This window comes from Anticarsia gemmatalis, chromosome 3 (genome assembly GCF_050436995.1).
Source record: "Anticarsia gemmatalis isolate Benzon Research Colony breed Stoneville strain chromosome 3, ilAntGemm2 primary, whole genome shotgun sequence".
In the NCBI taxonomy this organism is placed as follows: Eukaryota; Metazoa; Arthropoda; class Insecta; order Lepidoptera; family Erebidae; genus Anticarsia; species Anticarsia gemmatalis.
The window spans coordinates 3,085,873-3,100,491 of NC_134747.1; the positions used below are offsets into that span (position 1 = coordinate 3,085,873).

Here is a 14,619-nt window from a genome sequence, read left to right on the forward strand (position 1 = left end):
AGCTCTGCTTAGTTTTGGCATCAAATGACCGTGTGTGTTTTGTCCAATTATATTTTTTTAGATGCATCTACAATATTTTACTCATAACTGATGATAGAGCCTTGATTTGGTGACTAATTAGACCTACTAGTAGTATTGATTTCGTGTTTTGCAATTTACAGAATATTACTATAGACCGCAAATGTCAAAGCCAACAAGGTAATACGTAAAAACTAAAACATCTCAACAAAGTAAAGTTTCCGCCTATAGGCTACCGTGTAAGAAGTAATATCTTTTTAACGAATCTACAGAATTGTTATCATTATTGAGTTATCTACGAGTATAATGCGAATTATCGTTACCTATGTGTGGTAAAATTAATCCCAACAATCTTTAGTTCATTAAACACCAATCTATCCAGGTCTTTCCAACAAGCTTTAGTATTTAATCCCTTCCATTGATTTAGTATCTAAATCTCCTTTACAAATGGCTGTACAAAGGGCAAGCAAACCAAAAACTGATTCGCTAAAGCTATCGCTCGAAAAATAATACTCACTTTAAAGTTGAGCAGATTTTTACGAATATAAGAAAAAATATGTATATATCTTATATTATTTTATCTTTAAGATAGGCTATCCGAAACTTATTCTTAAGCTATCAAGTTGACTCAAAATATTTTATCGCCTATCCCAAAATAATCAAGGAATAATTTTGAAGTATTTGACGGATTCTCCATGTCATTGCGTGAAATTTGCCAAAAAAACTTAATATAATCTGCTAAAGGAAAAATTTATACTTAACTTTCAAAATGCGTATAAAAACATCGTTTTCATATTTACAATAACAATAAAGTTTATTTGTTTATTACACCGATAACGTGTTACGTAAAATATCAAATCTATGTCGCCAAGGTTGCTATATCAGGACTTCATAGAACTGAGACTTGAAACATGATTATTATAAAAGTTGATCTTGAACTAGTAAATTCATATAGGTCAATGAGGAAAAACAATCGCAAAAGAAATTTGCAAGTTATTTTGTAATACATTAATTACACTTTAGTGTCTAAAGTTCAGACTGATGGCTTCCAATCTCTGGTCGGGGAATTTGTCGTAATGAGGAAAATTTCTTAGAAAGGCTTTTTGAATGACAATATGATGCATCTTAATACATGTTTTGCAATGCAGGTGGCTATATGAGTCAAAGACATTGTAAGGATTGTAAGAAGACCCGCAGGCCAGGGTCTTCTGGCGTTAGTAGAAAAAGAAGTGACCACTGCTTTTGATGAGAAAAGTAATCATAATCACTAGATTATGATTATTTTTCAGTAGTGCAAGACATAGAAAGATTGATCACTTTAAGATAAAGCATTTTACAGCTTTAAATAGATTTTCATAAAAGTTTACTAACTTTATAAAAGGAATGGTATAGAAAATATGCTGTACAAAATTCTTTAAAATTAACAATCTAAGCGCCGAAGCAAAAAATTACAATTTACCTTATCTTGTTAATATCAGAATTACATGGAATAAATGTAATCAACAATTTTAATATCTTGTAACAACGGCTGTGATTACCTAAATACATGTTGTGATAATAGTTATCGTTAATCCCATCGGAATGGTTTCTGATATAATCGTTAAAGTCATTGTATTGTGAACGTTTTCTGAATGTTATGTAATAGTTCTTATAATATTTCTGTCACGTCAAAATTTTATATTAGTTGATGAAATAAGTTGCTCTAAGTATAGATCTTTGAATAATAGAGACAGTTTTAGAACCAAAGAAATCAAAATACTTGGTTAGAAATTAATTGGTCGTCTTTGATTTCTACACGGGCATTAAAAAAAGACAATCAGGAAAATGTTTGTGTGAACAATTATGTATAAACCGATGTAAAGTTTAGGTTTTAAAGCAGCCTTTGCTAACATTGATGGCCTAATGCTTTAAAAAAGTAGAAGAAAATAGACTAAGAAACATATGCGATAAAAAAAAATCCTTTTGGGAAAAGATTACTGTAGTTTACAACGACGATAATTTTTACGACGATCGTTTTTATTTTTTTTTACCCATTATTGTCCTACTCCAGGGCCTAAAATTCTTACAAATCAAAAAACCTTCTTCCATTTATTAATAAGAGACACAAACAAAGACTAACAAGAATTCGCAGTCAATAATCTCACCAGACACACCACTTAATCTCAGACACCACTTTCTAATCAAACCATCATTACTCCTCATTCATTTCTAAGAATTAATACAAAATGTACAGCCACGATCAAAAATATGTACACACTGTCGCGTTTTCTAACTCATCCTTATGAATTAAAACGGTCTAATTTCTGCGATTTATTTATTTTTAACTATGCCGCCGAATATCCACGATTCTCTCGTGTAATTTAGGTAGGATACAAAAAAAAGTTTTGTTTTCTGAAGAAGAATAGGCTGTGTTTGATCCCGATTTTCAACTATTTCTTTGTTATTTCATAAATACCGATGCAACGGTGTAAAAGGGTGAAAGGCTATCTGTCGCATTGATGATATTAGAATAGACTAATCTCATAGAAAACTTTATAGCAACAAATATTGTAATGGTTTCAGTCTCAAATCAATGTTTGAAAATGTAACTGTGCTCATGATTGTACGAAGAATTTCATCGTGATTGAAGAAAGTAATGGAGCCGTACATTGTCTTGTGACTGCAGGGCTAGGGGCAGCAAATCATGACTGACCATTTCATTGATAAGGCAAACATTCAATTGTTGGATGTTAAGTGGGACGATAAGCAGTTGCTTCGCTTTTAATGTAGTGCGTACTTAAGGTCTTATAATTAATCTGTAATATAGCCAGGAGGACTCGTTGGTAGATGAATACATAATAACTTAAAATGCTTAAACAGCAATATTCGCGACGTTCGGTAATGAGATGGGTAAGCGTTTGGTAGTATCGGAGCGCAGTGACATCAACTACTGCAGCGTTAAATGCTTCATCCGGGGTTACGGTGACTCTAAACAATATTTTGTTAATCACACATCACAATATTTGATACATATGCAACAAAAGTCCACTACCTAGACGCGCTATATATAAGAATACAGAGAAAGAGTGGCCGCTATGTTTAATACTGCCCTTCGATTTGGCCCAGAAGATTTTTAGTAAAATATTTGAACATTCAAACAAGCGTCATTTTAGTACCACACTCACAACTTTGACTCGCACTGGATCAACACTTCGTTATAAGCTACTACTTGTCCCTCTATATTTAGCACATTTATTAAGATAGACGTGTTAACAGCTCTATAACTCTACATCTTGACTTTAACACAATTCTAGATACGGACTATCATCTCTAGTAATATGTTATACACCACGTTATCAAAGCCATCCTGGCCAATATTAGGGCAGGGTGGCCAATTTTGTCAAAATTGGACAATCGTACAGGAATGAGTTAAAATACTTTTTTAATCGTTCTTCTGAACAAAAATAAGCTAAATGTAAGAAATTGTAATTTTTGTCGACACGGAAATCGAACGCAAAATGTCGCAATGACACCTTTACTCTGTTCGGGTGCAATACACTTAAGGGAGCAAAAATAATATTTACGAGTATAATTAGTCAAAAAATCATTATCCTCATTCCAAGCACTCCACATCGCTCATTCACTCATTCATTCACTCACAGATGCGCGTGAGTCACTTGCATCGTATAATTACACGAACTAATGAGGAAATGTCCCAGTAATTATAACAGAACGCGTTTACCCTTGATATGCATATATGGAAGATTTTAATTTTAACTGGGTTTTTTAATCATTGTTTTACGTGATATTTGTTAGGTAATCACCCATTGACGGAATTTTTAGAATAATGTACCTACTTCTACTTAAATACAGGTGCAGGCATATCCCATTATACGCCACTTGGTAGATATCTTTACAAATGTTGACAAAACCAACTGATCATATATCTAATTCTAGGAAAAGACTATTTTCCAGTGAAATTGTAATAGGTAATTTACTTAAATATTGAAAATTTTACTGACATTTTATGACCATGATTCTTCCTTCTTTCTCAGGAGTGTCAGCAAGTGAGGCTCTTCGCAATGGTATCTGTCAATCACTGTGGGGCGCGTCTGCCAGCCGCCCTGAGCCCAGGGTCTCTCCACCACAGACCCTGGAGACCACATACCCTGCCAGAGGTAAGACCTTGTCTTAATAGCTGAAGAAATTTTGACTATTTCCAGAAACGTTGTCAAATAAAAAGAAAAAAACACTATATAATCCATTTCATCGAGGGAAAGGAACAACCAATGGATCTATTGTTCCGATAAATTGTAGTAAATATCAAGAGATCTATAGTACTAAATTCTTTACGTAGTTAATTTCGATGAGAGTCCAAGAATCAGCTCTTCACCCACACATTTTTTCTCTTTTTGGTCCTTATAGCAGGTTTATCTTATATCTTTTTGTGATTGTCTATGTTTAAAGGAAAATACAAAATAATTAGGTATTTGGTTAGATTAACAATCAAAGTTTACTTTTAAGGCTTCTAGACTACACCATTGTTGTTCCACGCTATTGTCTCGTATGAAGTCAAAATCAGACAACTGCATGCTTTTTTTGCAGACATTATCGTCTAAAATTCATAAACATCGTCCTAACATTTATCAGTCTGTGACGTATAAATATCACATAACAGTAATCCCAGTTACGAAATCAGCTCTCCAGTCCCTTTGAGTCGCCGCCAAATTATCTCGATCTCAAGTGTAGTTAGATAACCTATCTCGCATACCACTATTTGCACCCTAGTGGATACGTAATGAACGCTGGAATTGTTGGAATTCTTCAAGATACTTGCAAGAATCCCAGCAGTTTTATTAGATAGCAGTTCTATTGGAAACCTATAGGTTAAGTATTCCGGATTTTTTTTGTTTTATAAATGTTCTGGAAGGTGTGTAACGTTCGATTTATCGAACGACAAGGCCGAATCAAAGCAATTACTGAAGTATCTTCGAGTCTAATCGTCACAATTCGGTTCAAACGGAGTGGCATTTTTCCCGAACATTCCACAGATATTCGGTTCTGTTCTCCGGTTAGGCTGATCGATGCCAAGCCGTATATGTGCATAGCAAGCCTTAAGGAAACTTTTCACACTCAGCAATTAATATGATATGTTACAGGATATTTGAGTAATTTTACCGGTATTTACAAATTAGGAAATTAACTTCTAAGTCGTGACGTAAAAACCATATTTAATTTGGAGCCGTAAGAACTGATAATATTAAATAATTGTACTAAATAATATTGGGACGCCTTTGATAAGACTTTAGTGCGTCACTACACACGTCACGATATAATAAAAGGAAACCACAATTCTCCTGAGATTTTCATATCGCAATCAATACCTAATAATCCACTGAAAACTCCCCAGAAATGAACAGGTTTTAAGATTTACCCATACATTTGGAATGCTAGAGAAATACATAAACTTTAGTAACGCCAAGTTTCACTTACGCGCCTGACCGTTGTCCCTTATTATCCCAAAACAATATCACACCACCATAAATAAAAAAACCTAATATCACGTTTTTAATATTGGACACAATTTCAATACATCCAAATCCCACGGCTTCAGATTTTGGGGCTCGACATATCTATATCTTATCATTCCCGTCAACGCGTATCACTGGCAAAATTACGTTGTTTTATGACTCTGATTTTAGCGGTACCACAAAGGTATGATAAGTTATCGATAGTCTATCAAGTTTAAACGCTGTGTTATGATAGTTGTAATTTTTGTGTCGAACAAATTTCGATGTAGATAAGGTAGGGATAGCAAATTGGTTGTTTCGGTTATCGTTGATTTATTGATGGTTAACGGTTCCAAAACATTTTGTTACTTCTCTATCGAATTTTGGATGTGTTTTTGCAAATTATATCGTGTTTATATGTAGTTGTATTGTCACCACGGCTTAGTCGTTAGAAAAAATGAAAAAGAACCTCATCCCCTCATAGGATAGACCTCATAAGATTTTAAAATATGTCGACAGCCTGCATGGAGCAATGATTTAGGTAGTCGCCCCGCCACTACCTTTGCGTTGGTGGGTCGTGGGTTCGATGCCCACACGGGACCATTATTATTTGTGCGATCCACAAATAGTTGCTTCGTGTCTGGTTATACTTTGTGTCCGGGATGGGAAGATGTCTTTTTTAAAGCAAATAAATAAATAACTGACACATTATCTGCAGACGGTACAAGTTGTCTCGGCGTTGTAAATCCGTTTTGGACATGTGTACCGTGGTAGGCAAACATTAATGTTGAACAAGATAACGTTACACCGAACGATTTGTATGTGACCGTCTAAATATTCAATATAATACTTATTTCATTGTATCACTGTCGGTGAACTATCTTTGATTTGTAGTTTATTATAGAGAGGAGATATGAAAAGCTCGAGGAAAAGTATTAAAACTACACAAAAAGTATAAGACTAAAAATGAGAACATCAAACAATTTTGCGTAGACCTTTGCAGTCAAAAAAATAATCAATCCATCTCTTTGTCAATCCATCACAGAACGCTTACCTATTAAAACTTTATTTTGCTTATGAAATAATATAAAGTAACATTGATTTTAAAGTTTTATTCACAAAGAACTTTAATGAAGGCAACATCTTTCTGTTGTATCATTTGTATAGGCATTGATAGATCATTTATACAGGTGGCGATGGAACTACACAAATCGTTGGAAGATAGAAATCCAGCAGTTTGGATGCCATGAAATAAATGATGAGTTTATTTAATAAGCAAAAGAGCTTTGAACGCAATATGCTAAGGTAATATCTTAGCATATTGCGTTCAAAGCTCTTTTGCTTTAGTCCGATTAAACCTAGCATCAAACCAGTGCTTCAAAGGAAAGCAATACAATTGAAAGAGCCCTCTTCTTCTACAAAAATAACTTATTTGTGATTAGTTTACGCTTCTACAGTTTAAAAACATAGAGCCCTATTTGAAATGACAAAAAGGGCAAGTTAAGTACATGCTCGATCAATCAAAGAGTAACATTCGTGCCAGGTATACGCGTCAATATTTGCCAAGTCCTGGTCACGGCACCGCTTGGCCATTGTTTACACTATTATTCACCGTGTTTGCCAAGTCCGGCCAAGTCTTAACCTCTGTGGCGTGACTTTTGAATGTTATTGTTTATGTCTATTTGGTTTTTGCGTCATTTGGATTTTGAATGGATAAGGATTTGGTATTCGCTTGTTTGTTATTGCGGGGGTTGTATAGAGCTTGATGAATATTTTAATTATATTTAGTCGTGCATGCGACAAATGTATAGAAAAACACTCGACCGTTCACACTCAACCGATGATGCGTCGGTGCGAAGCCCATACAAATTAAGTTACGCCCGACGCATCTTCCGTCACATATGAACCTTCCCTTATAATCCCTCTCTAAGCACGAGACTGACAAAAAATTTAACATACAAAATGTGGAAATTATGACACTACAGTACCGTTTTATTGTCATGACAGCTTTCTTCATTTTAAAATGTTATATCATAAAGAAAAACATTAACAGTACTACAACTATGCTGTCAAAGCTCGCCTAAATACAACTGCAATACGATTTAGCTCTTTTCATTAATTTTTACAAATATTTCCTTCTTCAACTGTAATTGCAGACTTTTTACAAATGTAACTGATCCTAAACTGGTCAAAATTCCTCAATGTACAAGTACACACCTAGATTTCTAAAACACGACTAGATTAACAAACAGTTTATTTGCCCGCATAAACCTCAAAAGGCGAATTAGCGATATTTGTTCACCATCTTTTACTACCAGCATTAAGTTTGTAGACCTAACCTCAATCACACATGGCCAAAAACTCGACACTACATCACAAATCTCTTCTTTGTTGACTGGCAATTATCAAACGACAGTTTAATCTCAAAAAAGCGGTGTCTTTGAGATTTCGTCAACATTTACAGACAAATAAACATACACACCCAGTTTCGACATTCAAAACTCCACCTTAAATTAGTCGCTCTAGAGTTGAAATTTCTGTGTTGTGTTAACTGCACTTAGATGTTGTTATGCATCACAAATATGAAACGTCCTATTGTTTCAGCAAATAATTCGTAGAAAAGAGGAGAAATCGTAACGCGTACAAAGGCACCGCGCAGATAGCGGGGTCAATCTGATAACCGCGAAGGTGTACATAGAAATTGATTATGGTACTCAGAAATTGTTTCAATGGACATTTTGTATGTTACTTTTTTGTTTACATATCTTGTAGAGATAGTATTGAAATCAGTATCACTCGACTATTAAATAAATTTAAATCTCGAGTCTACAACAGTATTTTGTTTTTTACTTTGTTAAATATCATATTAAAAAAATCGGTTTAGCGTTATAGCAATATGAGTGTAACGGATAATCAGCAAGAATGCACAATTATAGACTTCTCGTGCACTGGTCGGCCATTAGGCTTTTATTCTATCACGCTGTCTAAAGTTGGTTGACACTGTTTTACATCAAGAACTGTACGTACAAAAACTTCTTATAGCAGGTGGCTTATATTATGCCTATTTGTCTAATTAATCATTCAGTCGAATATTTGTAAGCAAGTGATTAGGCATAATCGTTACTATTTTATAATCCATAAGCCTACTTAAATTCTATAGCAAATTTGTTTATTGAATCGTACAAAGGCTCAAAGTCTAAATATATGCTTACTTATGTTTTAGATTACATTTACGACGACGGCTAAGGGTATAGGGTACCTAGAATTTTTCTACCACCTGCGGGAGCCATCACGCAGATTTACCAATATCAGCGCAAGAGAGACTGCGTGGCACATTATATATGTAGTTATTATATTGTTATAAAACATAATGTGCGTATGTTATTCAATGGTACACCTGAATGATATAACAAAATAAAGCCGGAAACAATTAATCCATTGATAAAATTGTAATGCTATAACTTTTTTTAACACAATTTTGTGTACTCACGAGTGCAAAAATTAAAAAAGTCAGTGAATTGTATTTTGTACTAAAATTTTTATAGTATTTTGTATTAATCTAAAATTATTATGAATGCCTATCTAAGTTTAAATGCTTGTCTGTTACTTAACCACGCTCACGCTAAACTTACTGAATGGATTATAATGAAATTTTACATACTGGTAGTTTATAAAGTGGTTTAACACAAATCGTAATTCCCGGGGTCAAATCTGATCTTGGTGAAATGTTATTGGATTTTACTTTTTCTCTACGAAAGTCCTCAACAGTAGCCCGAATTCTGGCCATAGGCTGGCCCTAAATTGCATGAGGCCCACAGTAAAAGTCAAATATTGTTTCTGCTTCGTTCGAAAATCAGAATTGGTGTCATTTATACACCTCACCTTCGAATACAACAAGGTTTATTGATGTCAATATTTTTTACATTATTTGCCTAAAAAATATTATAATTATTTGTACATAATGTGGTTAAAACATAGGTCTTTCTATTTAGCTACGCGTAGTAAAATAGGCATTACATAAAAATAGCCCAGAAAACACAAGATTACACGTAGGCACCACGTCACAGCGTAAGCCGTGTCAAAACTGACTCCAAGATAAAATGACTAATCAGATGTTGCGGAACGATCACAAGAACTATATCGTATAGGATTAAGCCACGCCCGGCATTTTGCAAAGTTATCATACGTCACTGTGGATAAATATTATCTGTGTATTTTGGATTTTTTTCGGAAACCTTTAAGTAAATAAGGGATTGAGTATTTTTGTAGATGCAGATGATTAGCAAAATTTGGAAGTAGGGTTCCAAATGATAGGGTTCAAAATATTTTTTTAGATAGCATACTTACTACTATTATAATGCGGAAGTGTGTCTATTATGCTCTCACAACTAAATCACTTAACTCTTTTTAACGAAAACTATCATGGAGATAGTCGAACACCCGAAATTAAGTATAGGCTTTGCTAAGTTGTTAAAATAGGTTTTAGAATTTTGAACGTGGTAGAAGCCCCGCGGGTCTTTATATTATATATTCATTTTATGTGCAAAATACTGATCATATTTACAAATTTTATTACTATTTCACTAATCTCTTTTACTAGGCAAATAGAAAAATGAATTCATGGAACAAAGATCACCATTTATGATTAGTCACGATTATTTTCTAAAATGTCTTACACATGTTACATAATTTATTGTCCTCGTTACTGTCATGATGACTGGAAGAAAAAAGACAACTTTATATCTGTTTGTTGCGATGGTCTAATCCTACATACCTACAGATTAGCCACCTGGTAGAATTAAATTGGACGCAGTAGATACTGCTTAATTGATTGTGTGTAGGAGGTCTTATTATTATAAGCTTCTCTGTATTGATTTCCTATAGGATTTATTAATCCTATAGGAAATCAATATATACGTTATTACGTATAACCTTCGACTGGACAAATTATAATGAAATGTTTAAAATAACTACATATATATGTGTTCTAGCTCCAGTCGACTCTTTCTAACCCCTCTCTCATTTCGGGAGAAAAATCAGCAATAAAATTAGAAATAGACGCTTTTTTAAATGCTAGGAGTGCTAGTCAATGTTCATAAAAATAAGAAGTTTGGATAATAGAGACGTAACAATGTCACCGTCCTTCCATTCCTAAAGACCTTGTCTAAATTCTTGTGTTACTTCTTCGCCTTCTGGGGCTCGTTGCTACATTCAGACACACAAACTTAAGCGGCGCATTCATTGAAGAAAATCGCGCGACCGATTCGTCACCACAAAAATCTCATTATCACACACGTAACATAAACAATCAATAAACCAAGCTTTGTAACTGACATTGACAATATAAGCGCTATAACGAAGGTTGAAATATATTCGTAAAAACAAAACCGTAAAGATAAAATTGGAATCAATAAATAATCTATACTAAAATGAATGGGATAGTTTGGGTGTTCGTTACAACTTACGCGCTACTAAACGCCAAAACTACTGGACAGATATCGATGGAACTTGGCAGTCTTATAGCCTAGATATCATAAAATTTTCCTCTCACTGAATAGTCGGCTATCTGCTGAATTATTATTGTAATGTAATAGACAGTTTACCTAAGAATTGTGACAAAACTACTGAACGGTTTTTGATGGAATTTGGTAGTCTTATAGCTCAGATATCAAAAAAAATTCCCCTCACCGTTTGTGTCAATTAACCGTTTCCACCGGACAATGAGAATGATGGAATAGAGAGTGTACAGGTGTATTACATTACGAGTATAAACAAAATGCTGCGTAGTTGGCTTGTTTCAATTGAACTGATCGCCGTAGCTGAGAATTGGCTGAAAAGCTATATTATAGAGAAATAAGGTTATAGAAAAACTAGTTATCGCCAGTGGTTTTGTCGTAAACAGCTATAAGGCAGGTTGGTGACGAGTCGGGCGGAGTCGCGGGCAATAACTAGTTTTTTATACACGTAATCAGTCCTTCGTGTTATAACTTTGATTAGTGTAATCCACGCCGAAATGGATTACTACAACAAATCCAACAAGATTAGGCCCGAGGTTTTGCGATAAAATAATGATTTTTTAATGTTACGTATACCTCCGTCATGATCGGAGGTTTTTGGGTGATAAATAGTTTTATAAGGAAACTAGATGTTGAAAACTATTGAAGGTATCGCGACTATAATATATTATACAATTTGACATCGACTTTTTCTGCTGTTTGTGATACAGAAGGTTACCATATTGATTTTGTCTTTGAACATACTGAAAAGCGTGATTCAAAAGTATGAAAATTTGCATTTTTTACATCGGACTTTTTTAAAATTGCCCGTTTTGCTTCATATTTATATTTTTGTATCACATAGTTAAGACATTTCAGTAATTTACTGTATTTTGGACATGTTATACCCAGTAGCTGTTAATACAGGGCCATTATTTAAATACGAACTAATAAAAGAAATAAGAAGCTATAAATATCTTTAACATAAATCAATAAAATATGGTTCAGCACAATTAGGCTTATTGCTTGCTTTCTTACTAGAATTTAGGATTACTGGATTAGTCCGAGTCTTTATTGTCTTGTCTAATCAAAGACTATTTTGTCGATGATGAAACCTTTCAAAAACTTGACTGCGCCAACTAAAATATAATTACTCAAGAGTTCCAAATCATTGATTATTTTATCGAAATCGATAAAGGGTATTAAAATCATATTATTACGATTGATAAAAGGTATTAAAAGGGAATGATAACATTTGATTTATACATATTTTGTCGTAGAATGAAGTAACGGAAAATCTTCGCACGTGTTTTGGCTCACTAAAGAACTATATGTTGATAAATAATAGCAGATTGATAGCTTAATGTGCTTTAGAGGTCAATGGTACTCATTGATAGGAAATAATTTATTTAATTTGCCAACCCCCACGATTTCATTCACATAAAACTCAAGATAAAAAAGGTGGCCTATGGTACTCTAGGTTAAAGGAATTTTACTGTTCTAATTTGAACCAATATGCTTTCAGAGATAGCACGTTAAAGTCAACTATTCGTTCGTGTAATAAATAATTTAATAATCATGTGAAATTAGACATGATCGGTTTTCCTAACATTTATGAAAACGACTTTAAATCATTAAATTTGTTAAAATTCACAATTAATTTGCCGTCCAATAATTAAACGGCTTATAAAATAATCGTATGTGTAGATCTTTGAGCATCAGAACGCAATATAATAAAACGTTATTTATAAAGATTCAAGGTATTATGTTCGTCATATGTATAAGAAGCGATCACATAACTGATCCAATGCATATGGAATTCTTATGATTGGATTACGCATAGATTTCAGATTACACAGGATAGAGGTGACGTTGATGAATGATATCATTGCTTTGATGTTCAATGAGTAATAAATAATATTGTGTTGGAACTCGTGGCTTAAACAAACGGATCGATCTCTCAAGTTAAGCTACGCTTGCCGAGATCGGTCTGTGGATCGGTGGCCAAGTTATACAGACCAATTACTTCCGTGTTTCGAAAGGTATGTTAAATTGTGTGTCAAGGCAGTGATTCCAAAAATCTTTGACAGTCGTGACCAGAGTCAGAAGCTTGAAAGTCTGACAACCAGTCTTACCGAAGGGTATAGTGTTATATCCCAGGTAACTAGGTTGAGGAGGTTCGATAGGCAGTCGCTCCATGTAAAATACTGATATTCAGCTGCATCCGGTGATTCTGGAAGCCGACTCCAATATAGTTGGAAGAAAGACTGATTGATTGATCGGTTTATTAGAAGTTGATGAATGGGACATTTCGATTAATGTATTAAACATCCTTGTCTGTGCTACGCGTACGGAGTTTCTAGATAAGCACAAAGCTTTAGGTACCAAATTTTACAAGCAAAGTCAATCATTTAATCTATTCAAAATCAATATCAAAAGTATTGTAAATAACGTGTTTATTATTTTATTGTGTGGCAAACAGCCGCTGTTATCAGAACAAGATAAAGGTATAGTCATTTATCTGTTTGGACCAAGATTGGGTGATTAGTACACACGTGACTCATTTTAGTGATTTCTAGTAGCATTACTACTTAAGTAGTGTTACTACTAGGTACAGACTTACTTGTAACCGCGGAAAATGTATATTTGGCGTGCCAGTCAGATTTTTACAAAACTTTAATCTTTAGAAGCAATAATTTTAAAGACTAAAAAACCTATTCATTCATATCTTATTATTTTGACATTATTGTCTTTTCTTTAAAGTTTAAACGCTGAGCAGTTAAATATTTTTTGTAGATAAATACTTATTCAATATAATTTTGAAATTATCACCAAAACATCATTTTACGTTGAGAAAAATATGTAGAAACAACTGTGGAAAATACAAAATAAATAAATAAATAGTTATTATCAAGTCCTCTTCTCCATCTAACTTGAATACCTTTCTCCACAGAGCTAGATCTAATTAAAAGTACTTATTCAAGCTATATTTTAATATATTTTTCAATAAATCAACCCTAGAATTCGCACGTGGGGTCCAATCGGCCCGCAGTGTATTAAAATTTGTAAATACGCCACGCTCCCCGTATGATTTAGTTTCATTGAGTCTGTATCTTGATTAATTATACTATCGTGACCTTGCATTTTTAGATCAATTGGTATTTAATTACCATGTGTTTAGAACATAATTTGTGGTTGTTAAGGGCTGATATTATATGGCCAGATGACTTTAGTTGAATATTAAATTGTGATAAATTAAATGTAAGTGAAGAACTCGAAATTATTTCCAAAGTTAATTTTTGATAGGTAAAATGGCATTAAGTAATATGAAATGACGAATCTCTTATAAATTTTAAAGGTATTCTGGACATACGCCATAATCAATGTTTTTTTCAAAATTAATTTAAACTGTTTATGAATAACTCATAGGCAAATGTCCCCATGCTGATCAAGTCCATCTAAAATATTGCTAAAAAACCCGACAAATGCTAATATTATTTGGTTGCAAATTCTTGCAAATTTTACAATGATTACAATATAAAGTAATCTTAATAATAATCAGATAGCACAAAAGATTACAATAGTTATAGAAATGCTAATCCTTGTTCTGTAAGGAT

The 14,619-nt window shown here is 33.6% G+C and overlaps 1 protein-coding gene across 1 annotated transcript in view; it reads left to right on the forward strand.

Annotated features, from left to right (window-relative positions):
• The window catches only part of sens-2 (zinc finger transcription factor senseless-2), a 66,049-nt gene that overhangs the window by 19,399 nt on the left and 32,031 nt on the right, over window positions 1–14,619 (forward strand). The window contains exon 2 of the mRNA XM_076135831.1: window positions 4,053–4,175. Coding sequence (XP_075991946.1) covers window positions 4,053–4,175 — 123 coding nt within the window. The remainder of the gene's footprint in view (window positions 1–4,052; window positions 4,176–14,619) is intronic.